Below are 22,381 nucleotides of genomic sequence, written 5' to 3'. Positions count from 1 at the left end.
TCACATTCCCACAGTTACAGGGCATATGTAATATAGATAATAATAACACAGCCACAGTGCATGTAGGTGAGCTAGCAGGAGGCATTATGGGATAATAGGAGTCCACCACGTAAGGTATAATAACAATATATGGTTGTACTGAGAGAAAGTAACCATATAGTCATACTGCAATAACCATATAGGTGACATTGAGAGATTTCAGACACGCTTATGTACCAATGTTCATAAAGAAAATTGGGATCCATTCAAATCAAAATGATACATCGTTTTTATTGGACTCCTTCCAGATTATTTAGATTAGGATTATTACTCACAAATTGTTGGCGATGCAAATCTGAGGCAATACTGGACCGATATTTATGATAATTTGTGTGAGATCGCAGAGATACAAATGCCATTTGTCCCTACAGGAGATTATTTATTTTGGGTGATCATTCATTCAGTTCTGGCAGTGACAAGTGATAAATCAAAGTATGTCAAACAGTATATGATCAGCACTAGACAAATACTTATCAGGAGACGGAGGGGTTGCCCTCTCGTCAAGAGTGGGCTGTGGAGATGGTATGAGTTGCAGAATTGGAAAAAATGTTATGTAAACAACTGGGTAGACTGGATCTATATGAAGCAAAGTGGGGCAAATACTTAAACATTTGAAAGGGAATCCTGAAAGTGGTTATATGGTGGAGAGATGCAAGTTTTCTGTTATTGTGGATAAATACAGAGCAGTGCTTCTTATTTGTTTGTATTTGATTTAGCTGTTATGCTTTTAGTTTTTCATTTGTTAACCAATTATCTCTTTAATGTAGTGCTTACTTGTGCTATGTGTTTGGAGTCATTTTCTGTGTCTATTTTTGTTACAGTTATTTAATGTTTTGTCTACACTGATGCAGTTTGTGTAGCTGTAATAGCTGCATTGTTGAAATAATGAAAATAAAAAATGTTAATCATAAAAAAAACAAAGAAAAGTTGGATCCCCAGATGAACAGGATAAAAAAAAAAAGCACAGCAGGAAAAGTGACAGAGAAGCATCAGTGGTAAAACCTGAGTGCTGTTGAGCAATGTGTTTAACCCCCAAGAGTTTAGAGGAGCTGAACAACCAAAGGATAATGGACTGGGAATCCTGTGAGTGTGGAGTGAAGCAAGTGTGAACATCTCTCTTAGCGGGACTAGACTGGAATCACATATAGAATATACGTATATATTCATGATTATGAATCACATTCCTTTGTGCGAGTTGATTTTCATCCAACAAAAACAGGTTTGCTTGGGCATATTGAAGTGAATCCTACGTGTGTGTGTGTGTGTAGTTGTGGATGTTCCTTCGCCTGTTTCCTGCTCTTGCTGTGTGTGTGTGTGTGAGGACATTTCCCTTCGTTCCTGATATCTAACCGTGAGCTGTGCGTCTGCGGCAGGGCTGTGTTTACCGTGGAGCTGTACCTGCAGACGGAGCGAGCGCTGGTTGTCGGAGCCCAAACACAGGAAACGCAGCACGACTGGATCCAGGCACTGACAAAGGTACGGTAGCACGTTTTTGCATACGACACACACACACACACACATATGCGCACACACTTATTGCCAATGTTTCCTTTTATAAGTTTGTTTTTCACTAAAAGTTGCAAAGAAGAAACTGTGTGAACGTGCTGCAGAGCTGCAACACATCCACCTCACACTTTTTTTTTTTTTTTTTTTATATCCACTGTGCTACTTTGCAACAACACACACATACACAGAAACGCACACATTGTCCTCAGTGAGTCCCTCGCTGCCTGGGCTTTTTTTTTTTTTCTTTCTCCAAGACAAGTGGTCTCGCTATCTCTTCCCCCACACGCTGACAGGATCTTGTAATAACACCCTACATAAATATGTCCACAATTCCCCTTTTTTTATCTCTTTAATCCCAGGCAACCCAGTCACAGATAGTGGGAGGTATAGCTGCATCAGTCCATATGTCTCTTCTTCTGTACCACCGGCCCCTCGACTCCTCCATATTTCAATTTGAATTGCACAACAATGGCCAGACAGCGCCGAGCAGGAGGGAGGGGGATACTTGCACTTGCAAAAAAAAAGACAAAAAGTCAGCCAAGCCGTGTGAAGGGTTTTATCCCTTTGAAAGTAAAAAGCTGCACCTGTTGTGTTTCTGTACGTGCAGTAAGTTTTAACCCGGTGAAAAAGTTAATTTTGCAAAAGTTGTTGATTTTTTTCTCTGTTCTCAACTCGCAGTGTTTCGTCCCGTCCAAAGTGGAGGGCCTGGTGCAGAAGGACAGCGAGCTGATCGGCAGACTGCACTACAAAGAGGGGCACGACCTGTACCACTGGAGGCTGGGCTGGTTCATGCTGGAAGGCTCCACGCTGCACTTCAGCCCCGGAGAAGAGGAGGGCGAGGAGGAGGTCCTCCAACTCAAACAGCTGCTGGAGCTCAGTAAGAATGTTATTCTCCGTCTCTCACCTGCTCTTAGTCACGGCAGCTTTTATTATTGAGGTAAAGCTCAACAAAATACAATTAACTTTATTGTTGCGAACATAAGAGATAAATTTGTCAGCACAGGAAGGCCCGATCCCAGAAATATTCCCCTATAAAACAAATAATGTAATAATATGTCATCATATGCATCATTATGCTTTGATATCATATGAGCATTAAATCAATTCATCAATTTCTTGGCAGCTGGACTTAAAGGTTTCAGACATCATGTGTTGCATCAGACATGAACATACTATGTAAGAATGCATTAACAGTGCGATGTTAGAGAACATAACACTTTTCTACAAAGAACAAGGTCATAATATGTTGATGCAAGATTGCATGTTTGTTTATTTGGATCTCTTCTAGCCCAGTTGGGATAATCTTCCAAGAGTCCATACTGTAGCATACAAACATGACAGAATACAATACAAACAGAATACAGTAGAACTGAAACACAATACAATATAGAACAGACACAAATCAAAACATACATACAACACATGAATGGCATTATACACACAAAAACAAAACTCATACAGATAATATTACATATACCTTCAATCACCGTCATACAGTTACAATTAAATAGTTCAAATACTAAAAAATGTTTTAAAAAATGTGTAAATTCCTAATGAGATCAGGTGAACCATTCCATAACTTCACAGCCACAATGTAACATTAATCCTTTTTAATGGTGACAGTTTTTCCACTGATGTGTTCTGGGAAGTTTGTCGTACCCCTTAGTTTGAAGTGTGGGCCTGAAAAATCTTTATTTAAACTCCCCCTACAGTTTCGGAGTGTATATTTTCACTGTTTGTAAAAACTCACAGCTAACAAATGAGATTGGACCTGAGATCTGTTTCCTGAAGCTACTATTTGACACAGAGGAACTCCCTTGTGTTGCAACATTTATGCTACAAAATCCCATAACGCAACACAGAAATAAAGCATTTTCTGTTGTGCAGCCAAGTCCTGAATGTATATGGCATGGGTTTAATCTTCTAAGTGAAAACAATGTTAAATACAACACAGTGCTTTGCCTCTGTGAGCAAATCTATTCATTGTGCCTGATCCATTGAGACATGTTTTTTTTTTTACTAGAGAAGCTGACCTTTCCTATAATATATGCATGAAAGAAAAGATCTGTTAAACTCATTTTAATTCCTTTCTGGTTTGTACATTTTTACCTTTGCTATCGTCCCAAGTCGCCACAGTTTACACGAGCAAACTGTCCTTTTCTCCACTGGAGCTTTTAATTGGCAATAAATCAGATTCATAAAATCCTGTAGCAATAAGTGGCCGTATCTGTTTACGGCTGATGGTATCACTGACACTCAACCGGGCTGTAATTTCTGGCTTTTTAAAATTCATTCCCACCATTTTCCCCCTCTATACTCTGTAATTTCCAAAAAAATTCCACCAATCCATAACGCCGCGTCGCCACTCGCATTTATAACTGCTTAATGATGTCGGGAGGATGCACGCAAGCGGCTGTGTGGTGTCTGAAGACATTTCGGCTTCTCACACCATTACACATTTCTGTTGGGTCGCTAATTGGCTGGCTTAGTCTTCCATTATAAACATCACGCTTTTGCGAAAGGCTGGCGGAGATTGAAAAGCCGCCACAGGGCCTCCGCGTTGAGTGTGTGCATGTGTGTGCATGTGTGTGAGAAAGGACGTGTTTGCATGAAGTCAGCAGTGGTCAGTCAGTTACGTAAGTGTGCATCAGTCAAAACAGGATTCAGATTTCACTGGGGTATGAATACACGATCTTTTCCAGCATGGCGTGTTGAATATTCACAGTGTGCAGGTGTCGCGGTCTCGCTGCCCACCGACATGAATTTATATAAGTGTCTCGGCGCGGCTGTGGCAACTCAGAGTTATTTAAAGGCCAGTCTGCGGAGAGGTAAGGTGGGGGAGGAGCTGGAAGGGGAGGATGGAAGGCTCAAGAAGTTCACACATGCTTTGACAGATAATAAAGATTTTTGGTAACATTTCAATCGATTGCGCCAGTTGTAATGTGCGAACAGAAGGAAGGGGGAGAAGTGGTGGTGGGGGGGATCATCGGATCTTTTTTAATCTATTTACAGCCTCGACGTGGATCAAATTGCGCAATGTGCCGCCCCATCTACCCACCTCGGGCGGGATGAAGAACTGCAGCAGCGCTCGTTTTTTTTTTTTATTCCTTGGCTTTTCTCAAACCATATTTGTCACAGCCAGGGAGCCGTTGGCGCCAGGAGGGACTGTGTGTTTTGTTGGGGGGGGGGGGGATGGTACTGTAGCTTCTTCTGGAGCCCTGAAAAGGATTCCTTTAAGGAATCAGAGTCTGTGACACGGGATTAACTGTTATTTTCTCTAACAGTGACACCACCACATGAAAAGGTGGGCCCTGTGTAGCACCCGGGGATTAAATGAATATACTTTTCAATTAAAATTGCTACACATCTCCAACATGCAGCACTCCATACTGCATCAGGAGTTCATTGTGAGTGTGATGCAGTCTGTTCTTGCTTCTTTTCTTTTCTTTTTTTTTTTATTTCTGCCCCTTAGGCTGCAAGAGTTTTGATCATTTTAAAATCTTTTCTCAAAGCCTGCCAAAGGCTTTTCTTACTGGAGGTAAAGAGAAAGCTCTAATCTTTAGGCTTTTATTCATTTTATCCTTAATTGCCTTGTCAGTCATTTAGCCTCTTGTCTCAACACTATGACTAAGACCGTTTTCTTTTACTGCTTGAAGCTAATCGTTCAAATTATTATTGATCTGTGCCAATAGTTCTATGTTAATTTTCTTTTTGGCTTTTTGTGACTTTGTTTTTTTTGGGGGGAAAGTGCTTTGTAAATAAATATAAATAGGAATAAAAAATAAATAAAAGCACAAACCAAAGAAAAGGAATCCTCCACATCTCCAAAGAATGAGTGCGCGCTACCTCTCAGAACGACTTCCCGGGGGCTTAGCTGTGTACTTGAGAGAGGATTGATCTTTTTGTGATGTCGTGATGTCAAGATGTCTGCCGCACAAATAACTAGAACCAAAGTCAAACGAGCGGAAAATGACACATACAGTCGGGTAATCATTAACCTGTCACAGTGCACAAAACGGCCTTCCCACCCAGAACTTTCTGAAATGAAAAGGTTTTCAAACAAGATAAGCACGTTAACTTTGATCTCATTTAGTGCAATTTCTCTCAGCGGGTTTCTCTTAAGGCGGTGGCTAAATAGAGAGAGAGAAAAAAAAAATGTTAATCCCATTTCTGTGCTCAATCATCTCAAAATTGAGATAGGCATCAGCGCAAGACTGCAGTCCAGCATATTTAGCAGTCAAGTTTCACTGTGTCCACACTGAGGTTCATTTAAAGTAAAAAATTAGTTTTTTTTCCCTCCATTCTTTGTGTGATATATAACTCAGATATCACAGCTAACATGTTGAGGACAAGCCAGAGTCGTCCCTGCCACCGTCCAATCACATCTGATTAACATGTTCCCACTTTTTTGTATTAGCCTGCAGCTGCGCCCACACTCACTCCGAGTACATTTAAAGTTAATCAAACTCATCCGCTGTCGCAGGCAGAGATATGTTGGGACTGACAGTCAAGCAGCTCAAGCCGCACTTTAAACAGGATCCTATAGGTATTGCATATTGCAAACAATAACCCTGCTGAGTGTTCATCTCCTTTCAAGTAGCCTCACTTCTCTCAGCCCGTCCCCCTGGGAGACAGCAGTGAAACAGCACGTTATTTCCAATTTTGACGATTTAAGAATTCCTCCAGATAAAGTAAAGGGATTAAGTGTTCCTATGTGGGCTGTAAATTAAATAAACCATTTTTAAAACTGCTGGATTAGCTGAGAGATGGAAAAAAAACAATTGTTTTTCTTTGCAAAGGAAAGAAAACTGATATTCTGTAGATCCACGGTTTTCACAAGAGCAACGCTGTGTAGAATAATATAGTGCATAGTCCATATGGTGTACAGGAGCAGCTGGCTGATATGATCATATCACAGATTCATCATCATCAACATATATGATGCATATTTTTTTATTTTAAAACAATTATAATTAGCTTTTACAACATTAACTATCAATATCAGTATTGACCTCAAATATTTAGTGTTTAACTTTTAGATAGTGTCACATTGGAAAATGTTGCTGTTGCACTCAAGAAAAATCCTATTGGATCCCTCACTGGCTTCCCACCCAGGCCTACACAGAAAAAACAAACAAACAAAAAAACACCAAACTTAATGCATGCACTGAAAAATAAGTACCAGCAACCTGAATCCCCTTGATTTTTAAGAAGGGAAAAAACATAATGAAAACGTCTTACAGGACGCCTAGTACAAATTATGAAGAGAACAAGGCTCCAGACTTAGCTCCTTATCACACAAACATATTAAGTAATAAAAAAAATTTCCCACTGAGCTGCACGATTGATAAAAGAGGATTGCTGTGTGTTTGTTCAAACAACAATGACAAGTGTTTTGCATTTACCTGATAACGCCGTTAATAAACCTCTCTCATGTCAATATCAATCTCTGAAGTTCTCCCGCTTTTCGTCTCGTGTTGTTTATATCAGAATGAAATACCGTGCCCTTGAAAATCTGCCAGCGAAAATGAAAAGCAAATTATTTGTTAAGAAAGACTTTGGGGAATTATTATTATTTTTTTTTTTTTGCCGTTTAGCTCAACATACAAAGGGCCTGAGTACAAAGCCAGCCAAAATAACACTGGTATTGTAATGTTTTTAGCAAGTTCTCGTGTCCTTCTTTCTAACAACAATCACATTAATTTCTCCTGTCAGCGGAGATTATCATTGTGTTGATGACAGAGGCAGAGTTGTATTTTGGTACAGGAAAAAGAACAAATTGACAAGTTGTCAGTCATTGAAATTATCTGAATTCTAAGTGTTGAGGCCAAATTCATGATGTGACTTCCAGTGGCTAGTTAGCTTAGCCTAGCCTAGCCTAGCTTAGCACAAAGGAAGTAGCCTAATCATGTGGCTACAGCCAGTCTTGCTTCATCTACACCTTTAATTCTGTATAAAATCATGCATTATTTAATATGAACCTACTGCTCAGAGATTTAGTGAACAGTCTATCTTCGGAAATCAACAGCATTTAAGCTTTACATCCGTTACTTGAGCACAACCAGTGGGAACTCGACTATGATGAAAGTGCCAGATGTCGTTTCAAGGAGATTTGTGACTCAACCGCAGAGCTTCATATCTCGTTTTGTACTTTTTTTTCTTTCTGTGTGTGTGTGTGATTGTTGACATGATCCAAGCAGCTGTTTGAACCCGCGAAAGAGATTACGGCAGAGCTTTCAACTCCCATAGCTCAGTTATTCTGTATCGCACTGTTGCTCGGATTTGGAAAGATTGACTGAATAGATTTTTTGAAAAGTGTATTAAACGCGCCACCCTCAGTGACTAAGTTCTCGTGAACCTTGGTGACTAATGACAAGTTGTGTTGTTTGCCCCTCTTTTCTGTCTTACCTTACCTTCAGTGAGAAGGTAGCACAAAAAGTGAATTCATGTTTCCCATTATGGCGAGAAAACGCTATCAACTTCAATGTAATGCATTTAGCATTTAGCATTTTGTACTCACTGTGCTGTTCACCTTTCTTACCATTGTATGTCTGCACATTGGAGAGAAAACACTCAGCCGCGTCTAGACACATTGTGCAGTGTATTATTTGCCATGATTGCCCTAAAACGTAAATGAATACTTAGCGAAAAGGGGAGACCTTTCAGTGACAGGTAATGAATGCACTTGAATGTTTCATGGCGAAAGCTTCTAAGTGTCCGGGGCTTTTTGACAGAGATTGAACAGTTGCAAATGTCAAATCTAAAACTTTTTTTTTTTTTTTTTCCCCAATGCATTACAATACATTAGTGCAGAACATGTTGCTCTTTTGAATGTACAGGAGCCTGTATTTACTACAACCCCTCTGCCCTTTTCCCTCAGCTGTCTCCACACATACCGAGGGCGAGGACAAGATCCAAGTCTTGCTGATGGTGGAGGGCGGAAGGTATGTCATTCTTCAACACCAACAACAACAACAGCAAGCACTAAAAAAAAAAAAAAAAAAAAAGGTGTGCTAATTGGCCACATATTTGCGATGCTGCGAGCCTATGCATTATGCAGCGCCCGCTAGCTTTGATTCTGCCTTTGTCTTGTTAGTCCAAATGCACTTTACCTACTGTAAACCATCCGAGGTAATTAAGGCCGCGCTGGGCTGCCTGCTTCAGTTAGAGCGGAGAGGTGAGACGTCGCAGCCCTCACACACACACACGCCGACAGTTTCAGGCTGCCTTTTAGACTAATGCAACAAGACTTTGTGCTTACTCTGTTAATTGCCATTCGTTTGTGTGTTTTTGATCAAACCCTCTCGGGGGGCGAAACCGGTGGTTGTTTATAGATGTGCGCGCTCCGTAGAAGCGCTTTTGGATTCCTTTAATCTTGTTGGTTGTTTATGTAATGAGTTACCACTGCTGCTCATCTGACGCTCTTAAAATATGAATCACCATATTGTTATTGGAAATTATATCATGAGCTTCTTCATTAATAATGACATGTCTTTTTTTTTGTCTTTTTTCTTTTAACAGGACGGTTTACATCCACGGCTTCAACAAGACGGACTTCGCTTTGTGGCACTCCGCCATCACGATGGCCGCCGGCACCGACGGCAACGCCCTCAGTGACCAACAGCTGACCAAAAATGGAGTCCCCATTATAGTCGAAAGCTGCATTGATTTTGTCACCCAGTATGGTAAGATGCATTAGATTTATAGGGAGAGAAAAGTTTTAAAAAAAAAATGAAAAAAAGTTCTGCAGGACTATTATTATGATTTCCCCTTGAGGAGCTGATTCATCCAGTCTGCTGTGTCGTGATGAGAATTTCATGCTTTCTAATGTTGTCTAGCATAATGCTGTGACATTATCCTATCTCTCCTCGCACCATATTTCCATTTTTTGTTTTTTTTTGTTGAGAAATGTAGTCAAACTTTCCGCTGTACTGGATTGTTTCAGAGAAATATCTATAAACACCACAGAAAATCTCCATCACATTGTGCCTGTCGCATTCGAAAATGCCTCATAAATGCAAAAAGAGACTTTATAACGCAAGTAGAGTGCATTGTAATGAAGGACTGGCATCAAAGTTAACTTTAAATGAAAGTATAAAGTGGCACTGAAGGTTAATACACCTTGCACCGACAATTTGGTTCTACCTGCAATTTAAATTCAAATGCGCTTATGCAACGTTGTTAAATCCCGCAAGTCAAAGTGTCTATAAGGAGGTCGGTTATTGCACTGTAATTGTATGTTGTCATATAGGAAACTATGTACAGTCGCTTGTTGTTGCAGATTCAGGCTGTTAATCACACAGATGAGTCATCCATATATCTACAGTACTGTATCCGTGCGACCAGGTTTGTGCCAGGAGGGGGTCTACCAGCGGCCCGGGGACCCCGGTCGGGTCGCCCTGCTCCTGGAGGATTTCAGCCGCAGCGCCCGCAACGTGAAGCTGAGGGAGAAGGAGCACCAGCTGGAGGACGTGACCGACGCCCTCAAGAGCTTCCTGACCCAGGCCGAGGACGCGCTGCTGACCAAGGAGCTGTATCCGTACTGGGTGTCGGCGCTAGGTAATGTGGTGACACAGCAAAAGAGAGAGAGAGTGAGGGGGGTATATGGTTTCTGCTGAGTCATGCGGAACAACGTTTTGGGACAGCGGAGGCAGGATCTCATCGCCGCAGATTAAAAAGTTCATGTTCGCTTCATAAATAATGTAGAAAGTACAGTGTGACCCTCATCTCCTTTTGTGCGTTCGCGGTCATGTGTATGTTTGGAGTTGTGTTATATTTGGCGTAGTTTCAACCACCCCTCGTCTCTCTGTGTGTGTGTGTGGGTTGTTTTTTTTTTAACAGACGAAAAGGACGAGAGGCAGAGAGTGAAGAAATACTCGGCTTTCATAGAGAGTTTGCCAAAGATAAACAGGTCGACCCTGGATGCTCTGCTGCAACATCTGTACAGGTACACACACACACACCAACACACACACACACTGGCTTCAACACATTTAAAGCTTTTTGCCAGAAAAGGGGTTTTTCAAGGTCATGGTCTCTGTCTGTGTAAACTTTAATATCCTGATGCAGTGAAGTGTGGTTAAAACATTAAAACCAGGACATGAAAGCAGAAGACACAACATTAAACATTGTCGTTTTTTTTATGAATAAACAGGAAAAACACTATAAATACTACAGCTAACTGCTATATGACTGTTCCTTTATTATAAAACTTTGCCTGTTGTATGAAGCTTCAGTTCTGCCTCCCTCCTATCTGTTATGTATTTCTGTCTGCTCTGTTTCTGGCTCTGCGTCTCTGTTTCCTGTTTGTTCTGATGTGGTCGAGTCCGAAAATGAACCCAATCAGCGTCGCCCCTGGACACTTCTGTGACAAATTGACGATATACAGATCCAGCAGTTTGCTTTATTTATGACACAGTCCCCTTCTTTGGCAAAATCATGCCTCGCTCTGTGAAAATAGCAGCAAAAGTACGAAGCGGTCTCTTTGTCATGTTTTTGACTGAGCTTGCAGCTGATGGAACAGGTGTAGCTCTGTGGCACCTCAGACAGAACAAGCGCAGCGACTCAGAGGTCTTGGCCCCTCCGAGTCGCCTTAGGGTTGCTGTTTGTCACCTGCTGATTAGCCCGGTGCCCCCTCCCCTCCCCACCCCACTCAACTACTTTGTTTTCCCATGACCCATTCACCCCCTCGGTTATGTGCGTGAGTTTTTAATCTTCTGATCAGTTTAGGCCAGGGAAAGTGTACAGTAGCTGTATGTGGCAAAGGCAGCTCCTTCAGAGTAAAAGCAGAAGAAAAGGAGCTGAAGCAACAGCAGCCACTGGTTCAATATGATGAATGGATTTCATATTATTTCTACCTATTTACCGGATTTGCTATTATTAAAAACTCCCACATAATTGAATATCATTACTAGGGATGCACCATGACTACCGGTACAGATAATAATCGGCCTGATATTGGCCAATAATGATCGGGCAAAACACAGATAAGTCACATAATTAAATATTTTTTATTGCTAGTTCATTTGAAACAATGATAAATGTTGACTTTTGAAGAGTCATAACTGTTCTTGTTTTTGTTGTGATTACAATAGTGATGTTGACTATATTATTTGGTTAAGGCAGAGCTATAGTGTTAACTTCATCTTTATTCACTACATCTTAGCCTTTCTTAACCTCATGTGCGTGTATATTAAAAATATTATCTATTATTGGTGTCAGTGGAAAAACAAACAGTTAATGCATCCCTAATCATTACATAAGTTGTGAACGCTCATTGTACTGTATGGACTTTTATTTTGAAAATCATATACAGTAGTTCCAACTGATTTACTTGCACTGGTGTGCATAGAAAAGTCTACTTATCCATCACAGGATGTCAGTAGAAGCCTGAATACACATTTATACGTGCAGGAGGAATCTGCACATACAACTGTGTACCTGCAGTTGCATTCAGGTCCAAACACTGCTGCCTTAATGCGTCCCTCACTGACGCTGGCATTACACCTCATTTACTCCCAAACCTGCTGTGGATAGTCGTGATTCAGCAGCATTATGATAATGATGGAAGTAGTTTGGAGAAGACTTTATTGGCCCCTTTGCTGAATTTGGACTGAGGCCTTGCATTTCTTTAAAAAAAAGAGTGTGGAGAATGTGTGGGCATGAGAGATTGACAGTTTTTTTTTCTCTTCTTCTTCTCCTGAACATGTCTTGTCCCCACGATTCAGGATCCAGCAGTGTTCCCACATCAACCACATGCCAAGCGCAAAACTGGCCTCCGTCTTCTCCTCCTGCTTGTTCCAGACTCAGGGACAAACCCCACAGGAAATTAGCGTGGTGCATGACCTCATCAACAACTACATTACACTCTTCAGTGTAAGTCAAAAGTGCCGTTTGTTTTGTTTTTTTTGTTTCCTTTTTTTTTTTTTTTTTTTGCCATTTGACGGCGCTGAAAATGAAGCGAAGCGAGTTGGACGGAAGGCTGAGCTGAATATGGTTACATGATACCGTCTTCCTGTAAGTTAGATAACGTCCCATTTTTATTGCATAAACACATATTATGTAATTCATAAAAAAAAGGGAAGAAAAAGAAAGACAGAACAGTTGGTATACTTGGTTTCCCCTCCGCTCAGGTTATTGCCGACAGAATTAACAGCCAAATATGGAAACAGGTGTCTTTGCCGACTTTGCTCTGCACACACAGACAGCGCGCGTCTCCACCAAACACAGGGAGAGATCATATTAAAACACAGTTCACCCAGAACAAAAAAAAATAACAGTGGAAGCTTGTTCAGGACATCTCTCGCTCGAGGCGAAAGGAGGCCGAGCTAATGATTGTGTTGTGTACGTTAGGAGCCATTTTGACGGAAGAAAAATCTAATGGTACAAAAAAACTAGATCTTCTCTGTGTCTGAGTTTTGGGATTTTTTTCCCCCTCGTTTCTTTCCTAGTTTTCTTCCCTGTATGTAACTTTCTGTTCAAAGAGCTCAGGTGTGATCAGGGATAACTGTGATGACCTTGTCAGCACCATGTTCTGACTTAACAAAGCACCTCTGGACAAATAGGCTGCTTTTGATATGAAGAAAAAAAAGAATCTGCCTAATGAAGTGATTTCAAGTCACTGATACACTGCAGCAGCCCCAGTTTGATTCCACCTGGCGGCCCATTGCTGCATGTCATTCCCCCTCTCTCTGTCTTCCTATTTCCTGTCTCTCTCAAGTTGAGATGTCCATTAAATGCCCCAAAACTACCCCCCGAAAAAGCAACGCATATACAGCAGTGAAAATTAGTATTGAACACAACATTTTTCTCAGAAAATATATTTCTAATCGAGCTATTGACATAGAATTTTCACCAGATGTCGGCAACAACCCACGTCATGCACAAATCCAAACATTTATGTCCATAGATTAAGTAATGTGTAATAAAGTGAAATGATAGAGGGAATAAGTATTGAACACATGAAGAAAAGCAGGTGCAAAAAGGTTTGGAAAGTCAAGAAAGCAGCTGGAGTCTGTCAGTATTTAGAAAGTAATCCTGTCTCCTATCAGTGCAAAGTAATATCTGCTGCTTTAGTCCAAATTGACGCCAGAAACTTCTGTTGCGGAACATACTGATGGCATCGCTTACAGATGTGTCTGAATGCACTGTTTTATCCGTTTGTGGCATTATCCAGATGCCACGCAAGATTTCTGACGGAGTGAAAAGAAGACTATGAAGAGTTGTCTAAGAGCCAATGGTCACTGACAATCACTTTAGAGAGACCTGCAATTAGCAGGTACAGTAATGCATTTAACCGCCATGGCCTCTACTGCATGCATGCTCACCATGCAAGTCTTGTTTTGACGCATTCAATACTTATTTTCCCCGCTGTATGTCCATAATTGCCCATAATTAAAAATCTATTGTTTATATATTCTCATTCATACTGCCCAGCTCCTCCTTGCAGCAGCAGGAGGTGGTGTGACCTACAGGCTAAGCCATACATGAAATATTTCTGCTCATATATATAGACTATAGGGAGTAATAAGGGATAGTATAGCCGTTCTCATGCATTCAGTCCACTGGATTTGTCAGACTGTCCAATCAATGATCAATGAAGGAAGAAAATAAATGGCTGTAACACTCAAAAGCATACAGATATTACCATATTGCATATCTAAAGCGAGCTGCAGGCATGACTTTATTTACACTCCCTTACTTCAACCATCTGGGGAGCAGAACTGTTGTTGCCAAATCTCCACAATAGGCTTGACTTTGCTGATGTGTGGACGGGTGTGCGGGTGTGGGATCAGTGTTACCCTTGGAGAGCTGCCTGGCTTTACGGGATATACGCGGCAACACAGAGCGACGGCTAATTCCCAGCGGAACGCCTGGATCCCTCTTGTTCTGACGCTAAAGGAGGAGCATTCACTACCGAAAATCGGTTGGAGACGCCATCATTCGCATGACAAATAGCCATTAAGCCCAACCAATCATGAGCCCAATAGCGGTGAATACACACACACACATACACACACGCACTGTGACACAAAACGAGTGAGACGTCTCGCTAATTAAAGCGCCGGTTTTGTGCTGCATGTCGTCGACGGGGCCCATTATCAGGCCTAAACACACACACGATGAGTTTGTGAGTTTTTTTTTTTTTCTTCCCCCCACAATCTTCTCTGCCATTCGTATAACTCTAACAAAGCAAATTGTTCTCTGAAAATGATAATTATGTTAAAAAAAAAAAAAAAGTTGGAATAAAAAATGTCATTTCCCACACAGAGTTTTGTGAAAGAAAGGAGTATTCACTCGGTGCTGAGCTGTGTCAAACACTCGCAGCCAACTTCCTCCTTTGAAATTAGTTTCAGGAGTGTCAGCTTGAATGACCCAATTCTACAGTTTTCATGATGATACCTTTTTTTCCCCCGGTTCAATCCTGTGTCTTCCACGTGTTGTGTTTAAGTGCCCGAAATTAATACGACTGTCGGAAAATGACTTTATGATACCGTGAAGCTATTTAATATCCCTCAAGTGCAGTTATGGTAACTTGATCCGAAAGTTTCTCTCTTGGCTGAGTTTGAATTAAAGTGTGTATATGTGTGTTGAATGTGTGTGTGTGTTTTTGTGACGCTTCCAACAGGTCAATGAAGACCAGGTGCAACAGATGGAGAGAGAGAATAGTTTCATCACGCGCTGGAACGACAAGAAGGACACCACGGTGAGCCGACCCGCCGAACCCCGAATGGAAATCACCGATGGGTGTTGTGTTGTGTTGTGTTGTGTGTGCGTGTATTGATTTGCCCGCATACGTAAGGGGGTCTCAAATCAGGGGGGGATTCATTTGAACAGGTTTCCTTTTTTTCTGGCAAAAAAACAAAAAAATGAAAGAGGGGGTTGGAGGTGTAGGGGAGGGAAGGGGGGTGGATGGTGGGCAGGAGCAGGCGGGTGAGGAAAAAGGGCTTTGTTCCTGTTAACCTTTACGGCAGGTACTTTATGCCTGGATGCTTCAGCCGAGAAAAACATTTGGTTCGGATAACCGGGAGAGGGAGGGAAAAAAAAAATCACATGCAGCTACTGTTGTTGAAATCTGAAGTAAGTTGTTTATGCTCGCTCGGCCTACCCCCACCCCCGTCACCCCCCACCACTCCTCTCCACCTTGTCCGTGGACTTTTCAGAACATGTCTGCTGCTGTGGGCCACGAGGGTTACGCAGTGGAAAGCCAGTGCTATTATGAAACTGACTCGGAGGTGAACGTCGGGGCAGCATTCCGGCTACAGATACAAATTTGAATGGATTTTAAAGGTTTTATTGCTTTGCTCCAAGGAAAACCACAGTTACAGTCAGCTGAGAGAGGAGTTTTTTTTTTTTTTTTTATTCAAACGATCATGCAAGTCAGTGTCGGGATGATTTCTCTGTTGGGTAAGCTTATTTTAGGGATGACTTCAAATATTAGCAATTAAAGGTTATAGCTACAACTTTTTCATCAAAACGATACATTTTTCAAAAATAATATATCCACAGAACATCTAGAGGGGTGCGGAATAAAAGTATTAATTTTACTGAAAAAAAGTAGGCTATAGTCTAGAAATAATTGTTTTAAAAAATAGTGACGGGTCCAAAGTATATACATTTTTACATCTGGTTACGTTGGCATGAAATGATCTCTGCGCCAACAGCATGTTGTCTGGTGCAGGCGTGATGCTGCGGGCCTGCAGCTTTGTCGGGTTTGTCTGCAGGTGAGTTAGTGTGAAATGATTCAGATGTGTTTCCAGTCTGCCGTCAACGCCAGAGCTGCTGCTCGTTAAAGGAGCATTATCGCAAATACAGCAGTAATAATGGCAATAAAAAAAACTGAAATATGCAATAAATAGGTCGAGGGGAGCTATAAGTATACAAAATATAGCAAACAGTGTAGTGTCTGTGGAGCAAATGCAGTTTTTTTTGTTATGCTATGTAGGATGATTACTAAAGATACGCTGCACCACCGGCCCCATTTAGTGGCCGAACAAAGAATTGTAATTTGCGATAATGCTCCTTTAAATACGGTTAGCGTTAGCTTAGCTTTAGGTACTAGCCGCTCCCTTCCTGAAGGTTGGAGTGTGAGCCAGGTGAGTGTAAGTGCGACACCTACTGGCCGGGAGGAATTAAACTTGTAGCTATAACCCCTTTAATTATAATTATAAAACAGTGGTGTAACTGAACCCGGTGGTAGTTACTGCTGATTTGTGAAGTGAGATTTCAAAAATGTAACACAAAATGTCCATTATATCTATATTTCTCTCTGTGGTTCATCATCCAGGTCTGTATCAGACATCTTGTAAAAAGCTACATCACTAACTTTTCATTCAGTGCACCGCTGGTATGATGCAAAGCCTTTTTGATCCAGGTTCTTGGATTAATAATACATTTTTCTTTTCCGACACTCTTGAAGATGATGTTAGAAATTATGTCTGAGATCATCAACATTCATCCTGTAGATTTCTGTCTCTTAGAGAAGTTTTACTCGACAAGCTCTGGGTCAGTTATGTCTTCTTTTTTTTCCACTCCCATCACAGCAAAGTTAAGCAAACTGATGTCTGTGTTGGTGATGTTAAAGAAACAGACTGAGAGTCTAGAGCAATTCTCTCAACTTAGTGTGGCTGTATTAGGCACAGCGGTAGTTTTACATGGGAAGGCTAGCATGCTGATGTGTAGCATTTAATGTTGGCCCAGTTACCACGCTGACATGCTAATTGGCAATAAACACAAAGTGTACAATGGAGAGAAAAAAAAAGCATTTACCCTCCCTTGTGCTCTGTCTCTCATAAACACTTATTACCGGTATGCAGAATTATTATGTCCAACTGAGTTGTTTTAAATCATTCAAGGTTGAAGCTGGGCTACATTTTCTACATTTTCATCTTATAGATAATGATCATCAGAATTTTCTTGGATAGATTTACTCTTACAGTCTTGTCGGTGTCAATATTTTAAACACTTATCTCAAACCTGGAGAAATAAAACCAAACCTGTCTGAACAGAAAGGGAAAATAAGTTTAGACAGACAAAAAAAATACTTTGGCTCTCGGGAGGAAAAGTATTTTGGACTCGTGCCTTTGCCAGCTACATTGACACTACCGTCCCCGGAGCCATGACTGTTAGCATGGCTGAAAGCACATGGATTTTTGTTGTTCGCGGTGCATTTGACACGAGGAGATTTACAATTGAACCGTTGCACCATTCTGACTTAAAGTGAGGACGTTGCCAAACGGAAGAGAGATAAGGTACAGGACGGAGGCTCTGCTGAACAAACGGCTCTGGAGTCTGCACTCGGATGCCAAGACAATATGCGCTTTTGACATTGGCGGGAAGCGTGTCTCGGAGGGCTCGGCCCCTGCAGGTGAAGGGTCGGATCTAATCCTTTTTTTTTTTTTTTTTTTTTTTTTTAAAGCCAGAGGACGAAGAGCAGGCCCGGGCCCTGCGAGTGGATAGTGTTGCTGGACTTAGGGAGTGAGTAAATCAGTGATATAATGAGGGGCAAAGCAATGTCATGCCTTTTTAAGTTAGAAGTGGCACTCCAAAATTAATACCTGAATTTACAGCCGTGGTGAGTGCAGAGATAGTGTAACCTTGGTGGCTATAAATCCATGTAACACTTAATTTTTCATGCATTTACTTAAGCGGATGTACTGTGTGGTTTTAACAGTACGTACTGGTGATAATCGCCTCATCGATGGTGTGGAGCTTGGTAGTTGTCGAAGGGTGGGAAGCAGCTGATGGTGTGTCCATCTCTATACGTACAGGAATCAGATTTTGGTTGATATCACCAAAAAAATAAACAATAATTATGCTATGCGATTTTTCCGGCCACATTTCCCAGCTCTAATGTGCAAGAAAGCTGTCAGCATCTTTCTTTTCAACTCTGTGTTGGTGAAGTGTTGCCTGGTCTTCCTCCCGTCACATACTGTAACAATGGAAGGAGAGGAGGAAGAGTGAGCTGAGAGAAACCAGAACGGTTCCATATCTGTATGTGACATTTTCACAATTACAGCTTTCGCTCCATTGGATTGAATGACTGTAATTTCTGTGTCATTTTAGGGCCACGGGAAGTCAGAAGTGGCTTCCTCCTTCTTATCAGGCGATAGTTCTCCCAGCTCAAGCCAATAATGGACCTGAGTTCACCTGCACATTAAATTGACAAAGGAAAAGTAACGGTAATTTCCAGATAGCCAAAGGAAAAGAAACCTTTCGTACTCACTTAGTTGTTCATTTTCTAGAGATGGATTACCACTCCCCTCGGACTGGCCTGAAATTTGGACTTAGTGCATCAAATGAGCCAAAAAAAGTTACATTTTCACTCTGGCTGCTTTTTCACACCAAAAAGATTTTAATTGGAGGCATAGAGAATTGCTGCTCCAATGCATGTAATGTGTTAGAGGGAGGTTGACCTGAATGTCAGGAACAAATGCCACCTTTAAAAGTCTTTCTTTTAAGTTTCACATAGGTTACATTATGTTTTAAAATGCCAGTATATTTAGTCTTGTCGTCTCCTATTTGTTGATCTGCTGGGAAAAACTTTAGAAACATTCAAGGATTTGGGCTAGCTTAACGTCGCTAAAGCTTGGCACATGTAATTTAGATGATAAACTACTTTTTTAATGCATACACAGGAATAAACTCATTCTAAACTAGATGTGTTTGCAGTCAGTGAGTGTAAAAAAGTAATCAACACCAACCACAAAATTTCCGTTTGTGCAGGGATGATGAGCCTTTTCCTAATGTGTTTATGTATTTATGGGTAGAGAGCCAGAGCAAAGTGTACATTTTCTCTCAGTTTCTGTTGCTTTTACTCTAGGTTTAGTTAACTGCTTTTCACGTTTAGCATCATAATAAATGGCCAAATAACCTCATCTAATTCTCAGAAAAGCAGTATTGACATTTTAACTTGTTGCTTCCTATGCTTATGCAGCTGTCCAAAACAACATTTTGTAAAAGTTTTAACATTAGAAAAGAATAATTTGGTTTTTGCATCTATGCTGTCTGGCAGTTTTGATATCCACAAACAGGTTTTGAGAATTAAAAACCATCTGTGTAGCTTTACATCTCCTCCTTAAGGCTTCGCTCTCAAGCTCGGGTAACAACACCTTGGTATTGGCCAATCAGAAGAAAGTATCTGAGCCTCTCTTCGGATTGGCTGACTGTTTACTTACGGAAGTCCTGACAGCTCTTTTTGAGGCTGTTTCAGATTGCACTCTGTGAACCGAGGCTTTGATACTTTGACATTGTTAATGTAGAGCTATAATTTTTTTTTTTAATTCTATGATTGCTGTTATTAATGTACCCTGAGTTGTATTTTAACTTGTACTTCCAGTCTATTTATGATGTCTGTCTTTATGTCAAGGACTACAGATGGAAATTAGCATTCTTGCTAAATCTGGTGCAGCCATCTTTTTATTTCTTTGAATAATTAATGTCACTGCACGCTGTCTTGCTATAAACTAAACTAATATAGCTATATTAATATGAGCTAAACCTGCCTCATAATCAAGACGGACAGGACACCTCACTTGAGATACATAACATGGGACCTTTAATTTCTCCTCCATGTGGATGATAAACCCTGAGCATTGTTCTAATTGTGCCTTCAAAGCATTGTTGCACTTACTTTTCACTTAAAGTTAACACCTGTGGAAAGTATTTTAGTTTTACTGCAGGTGAAACGTGCAGCCTTACACTTCCTCCTCCGCAAGTGTCTCTGTTTCACACTTGTTCTCTTTATTTAGCCCGGTTTGGCATTCCATTATCACTACAGGGTTTACTTTGCCTCCAGCTCCCAAAAAGAAACAAAACAAAAAAAAAACAACCACTCTGTGTCCACAAATCCTCCCGACCATTTCTCTCACTTTTCTCCATTTACATTCATGCCACACTGGAGCGATGAATTTAGGGAGAAAAGCCAATCAATCCAGCTGCATTGCTTTTGTAATTCAGCTGATCTCTCTGTCTCACACTATTTTTTTTCTCCTCCTTCCTTTTTCTCTCGCTCCTCAGTTCTCTCCAGCTGGGGACTTGATCTTCGAGGTGTACCTGGAAAAGAGAGAGCCAGAGAGCTGCTGTTTAATCAAGGTATAAGAGTGTGTGTGTCTGTGTGTGTGTGTGCTTTCAACAGGCATGTTGTCTCTGTGTATGCCTTCCTTCCCATAAGTCCTTCACTGGTGATGTGTAAAGAGAGAAAGAGGGAGGGAGGGGAAGGGGGGAGACTAGAGAGTGTGGGATGAAGTCAGGTGAAGCAGGAGGAAGGATGAGGGATGAGGGTAGGCAGACTGAGAGGTGGAGAGGTTGATAGAATAGGGCCGAGACGTTCGTGGTTTAACCTGATGGGATTACCGCCACTGAAATAAATCAAAAGCGAACTAATCAAAGAAACGTCCAATTTAATTGTGTGAGTAATTGCATTTTACAAGGCACGCAGGCCGCCGTAGGTTACGGATTCCTTTCAGGTCAGCGGCGGCAGAATAGGGATGGGGTTAAAGAGGAACGCTCAGCAGCACAGTTGGACTTTAATACTCCACACACTTCCCCCCCGCCCCGCCCCCCTGTGGAGTAAAGCAGCACATTTGCTTTTCAGGTACAACTAATAACTCGACAAAGAAGCAAGTATTTAATCAGCGCGGCGAGTACATGGCCGCGAGTCAAATATCCGTGCAATAAATGTTACATGTTAAATATTGAGTGGCTGCTCAAAGGGAGAGAGAGTTTGGTTGAAGGCAGCCGGTATTGACACAGACAGCTTTATGATCTGAGCTTTTATATTCAGTTTGTTTGATTGTTTTTTCTTTTTCATTCATCCTGTTGTTTGCTGATGCTGCTGCTTTTTTTTTTTTAAATCCATCTGCTGTGCTTTTGCGATAGGTCTCTCCCAGCATGCGGTCCGCCGAGCTGGCGGAAACGGCGTTGAGCATGAAGAACGTCGAACGCGACGCGGACGACCTCTGGACCACCTTTGAAGTCATTGAGAACGGAGAGTTAGGTATTCAGGATTCTCCGATTAAAGATTGATAATGATTCGTACAGTATACATTCTACATTTAAAAAAACATCTCTTTTTCTTTTGGTTGTGCTGCTCGGTTCACCTCGGGTAAATTCAATTCTCTTAAGGTTCACAAGCAAATAAAGTTTGGAGACGGCTGGCTTTCATTCATTCATATGCAGCCAATTTGCATTAGGAGCCAGCAAGTTGTAAATTGGCACTTGTCCTATTTGAGAGTAACACTCCTCTTGTATAGGGCCAGGGGTTAGCATTTAAATAAGTTTTGGGTAATCCCACCGCCTCTGTGATTACATTATATATCAACACAGCATTAGAAATGTTTATTCGTAACTTATAGTATCCGCAGAAGCGACTTCATTAGCACTTCCCAGAATCCATTTGGAGACATTAAACAAGCGTTTTATTTTAATCAACCAGAAGTGCATCTTCAGGAATGAATACCGCGTTTTTATATTTCAAGTCAAGCAGTTCTTATTCTTTAATTGAAGTGCTGCAGTAGATTAATAGAGACCAGACAAATGTAATTATGTATCTTTACGCTCGTCTTGATGAAAGCGATTTCCTTAGCCATTGCAATCTGCAGTTTTGTTTTCATTTCCCTGTGTTTATGTACAATGAATTAATTCATATTTGACAACGTATCATGGCAGGTATTTGTCATTTTCTTTTTTCTTTCCTCATTTAAATTAAGTTTTTAATTCAGACTCTGCTTTAATTACTGCCCACAATCGGCTTCAGCTGTATAATGACACATTATGGAAAAATTTACAGCTGAGAGACCCCCTGCTAGTTTTAACCATGTACTGTGTCTGTGTGCTT

The 22,381-nt window shown here is 41.1% G+C and overlaps 1 protein-coding gene across 1 annotated transcript in view; it reads left to right on the top strand.

Annotated features, from left to right (window-relative positions):
- The window catches only part of arap2 (ArfGAP with RhoGAP domain, ankyrin repeat and PH domain 2), a gene marked incomplete at its 5' end in the record, with an annotated part of 124,155 nt that overhangs the window by 91,680 nt on the left and 10,094 nt on the right, over positions 1–22,381 (top strand). The window contains 10 exons of the mRNA XM_083992981.1: positions 1,413–1,515; positions 2,224–2,422; positions 8,426–8,489; positions 9,067–9,230; positions 9,892–10,104; positions 10,387–10,492; positions 12,273–12,420; positions 15,173–15,250; positions 20,563–20,637; positions 21,424–21,541. Of these exons, the coding sequence (XP_083849107.1) occupies positions 1,413–1,515; positions 2,224–2,422; positions 8,426–8,489; positions 9,067–9,230; positions 9,892–10,104; positions 10,387–10,492; positions 12,273–12,420; positions 15,173–15,250; positions 20,563–20,637; positions 21,424–21,541 (1,268 nt within the window). The remainder of the gene's footprint in view (positions 1–1,412; positions 1,516–2,223; positions 2,423–8,425; positions 8,490–9,066; positions 9,231–9,891; positions 10,105–10,386; positions 10,493–12,272; positions 12,421–15,172; positions 15,251–20,562; positions 20,638–21,423; positions 21,542–22,381) is intronic.

Source organism: Trachurus trachurus (assembly GCF_905171665.1).
Source record: "Trachurus trachurus genome assembly, chromosome: 18".
Lineage (NCBI taxonomy): Eukaryota > Metazoa > Chordata > Actinopteri > Carangiformes > Carangidae > Trachurus > Trachurus trachurus.
The sequence above is the reverse complement of the archived record's forward strand: the minus strand, read 5'-3'. Positions and strand labels throughout refer to the sequence as shown.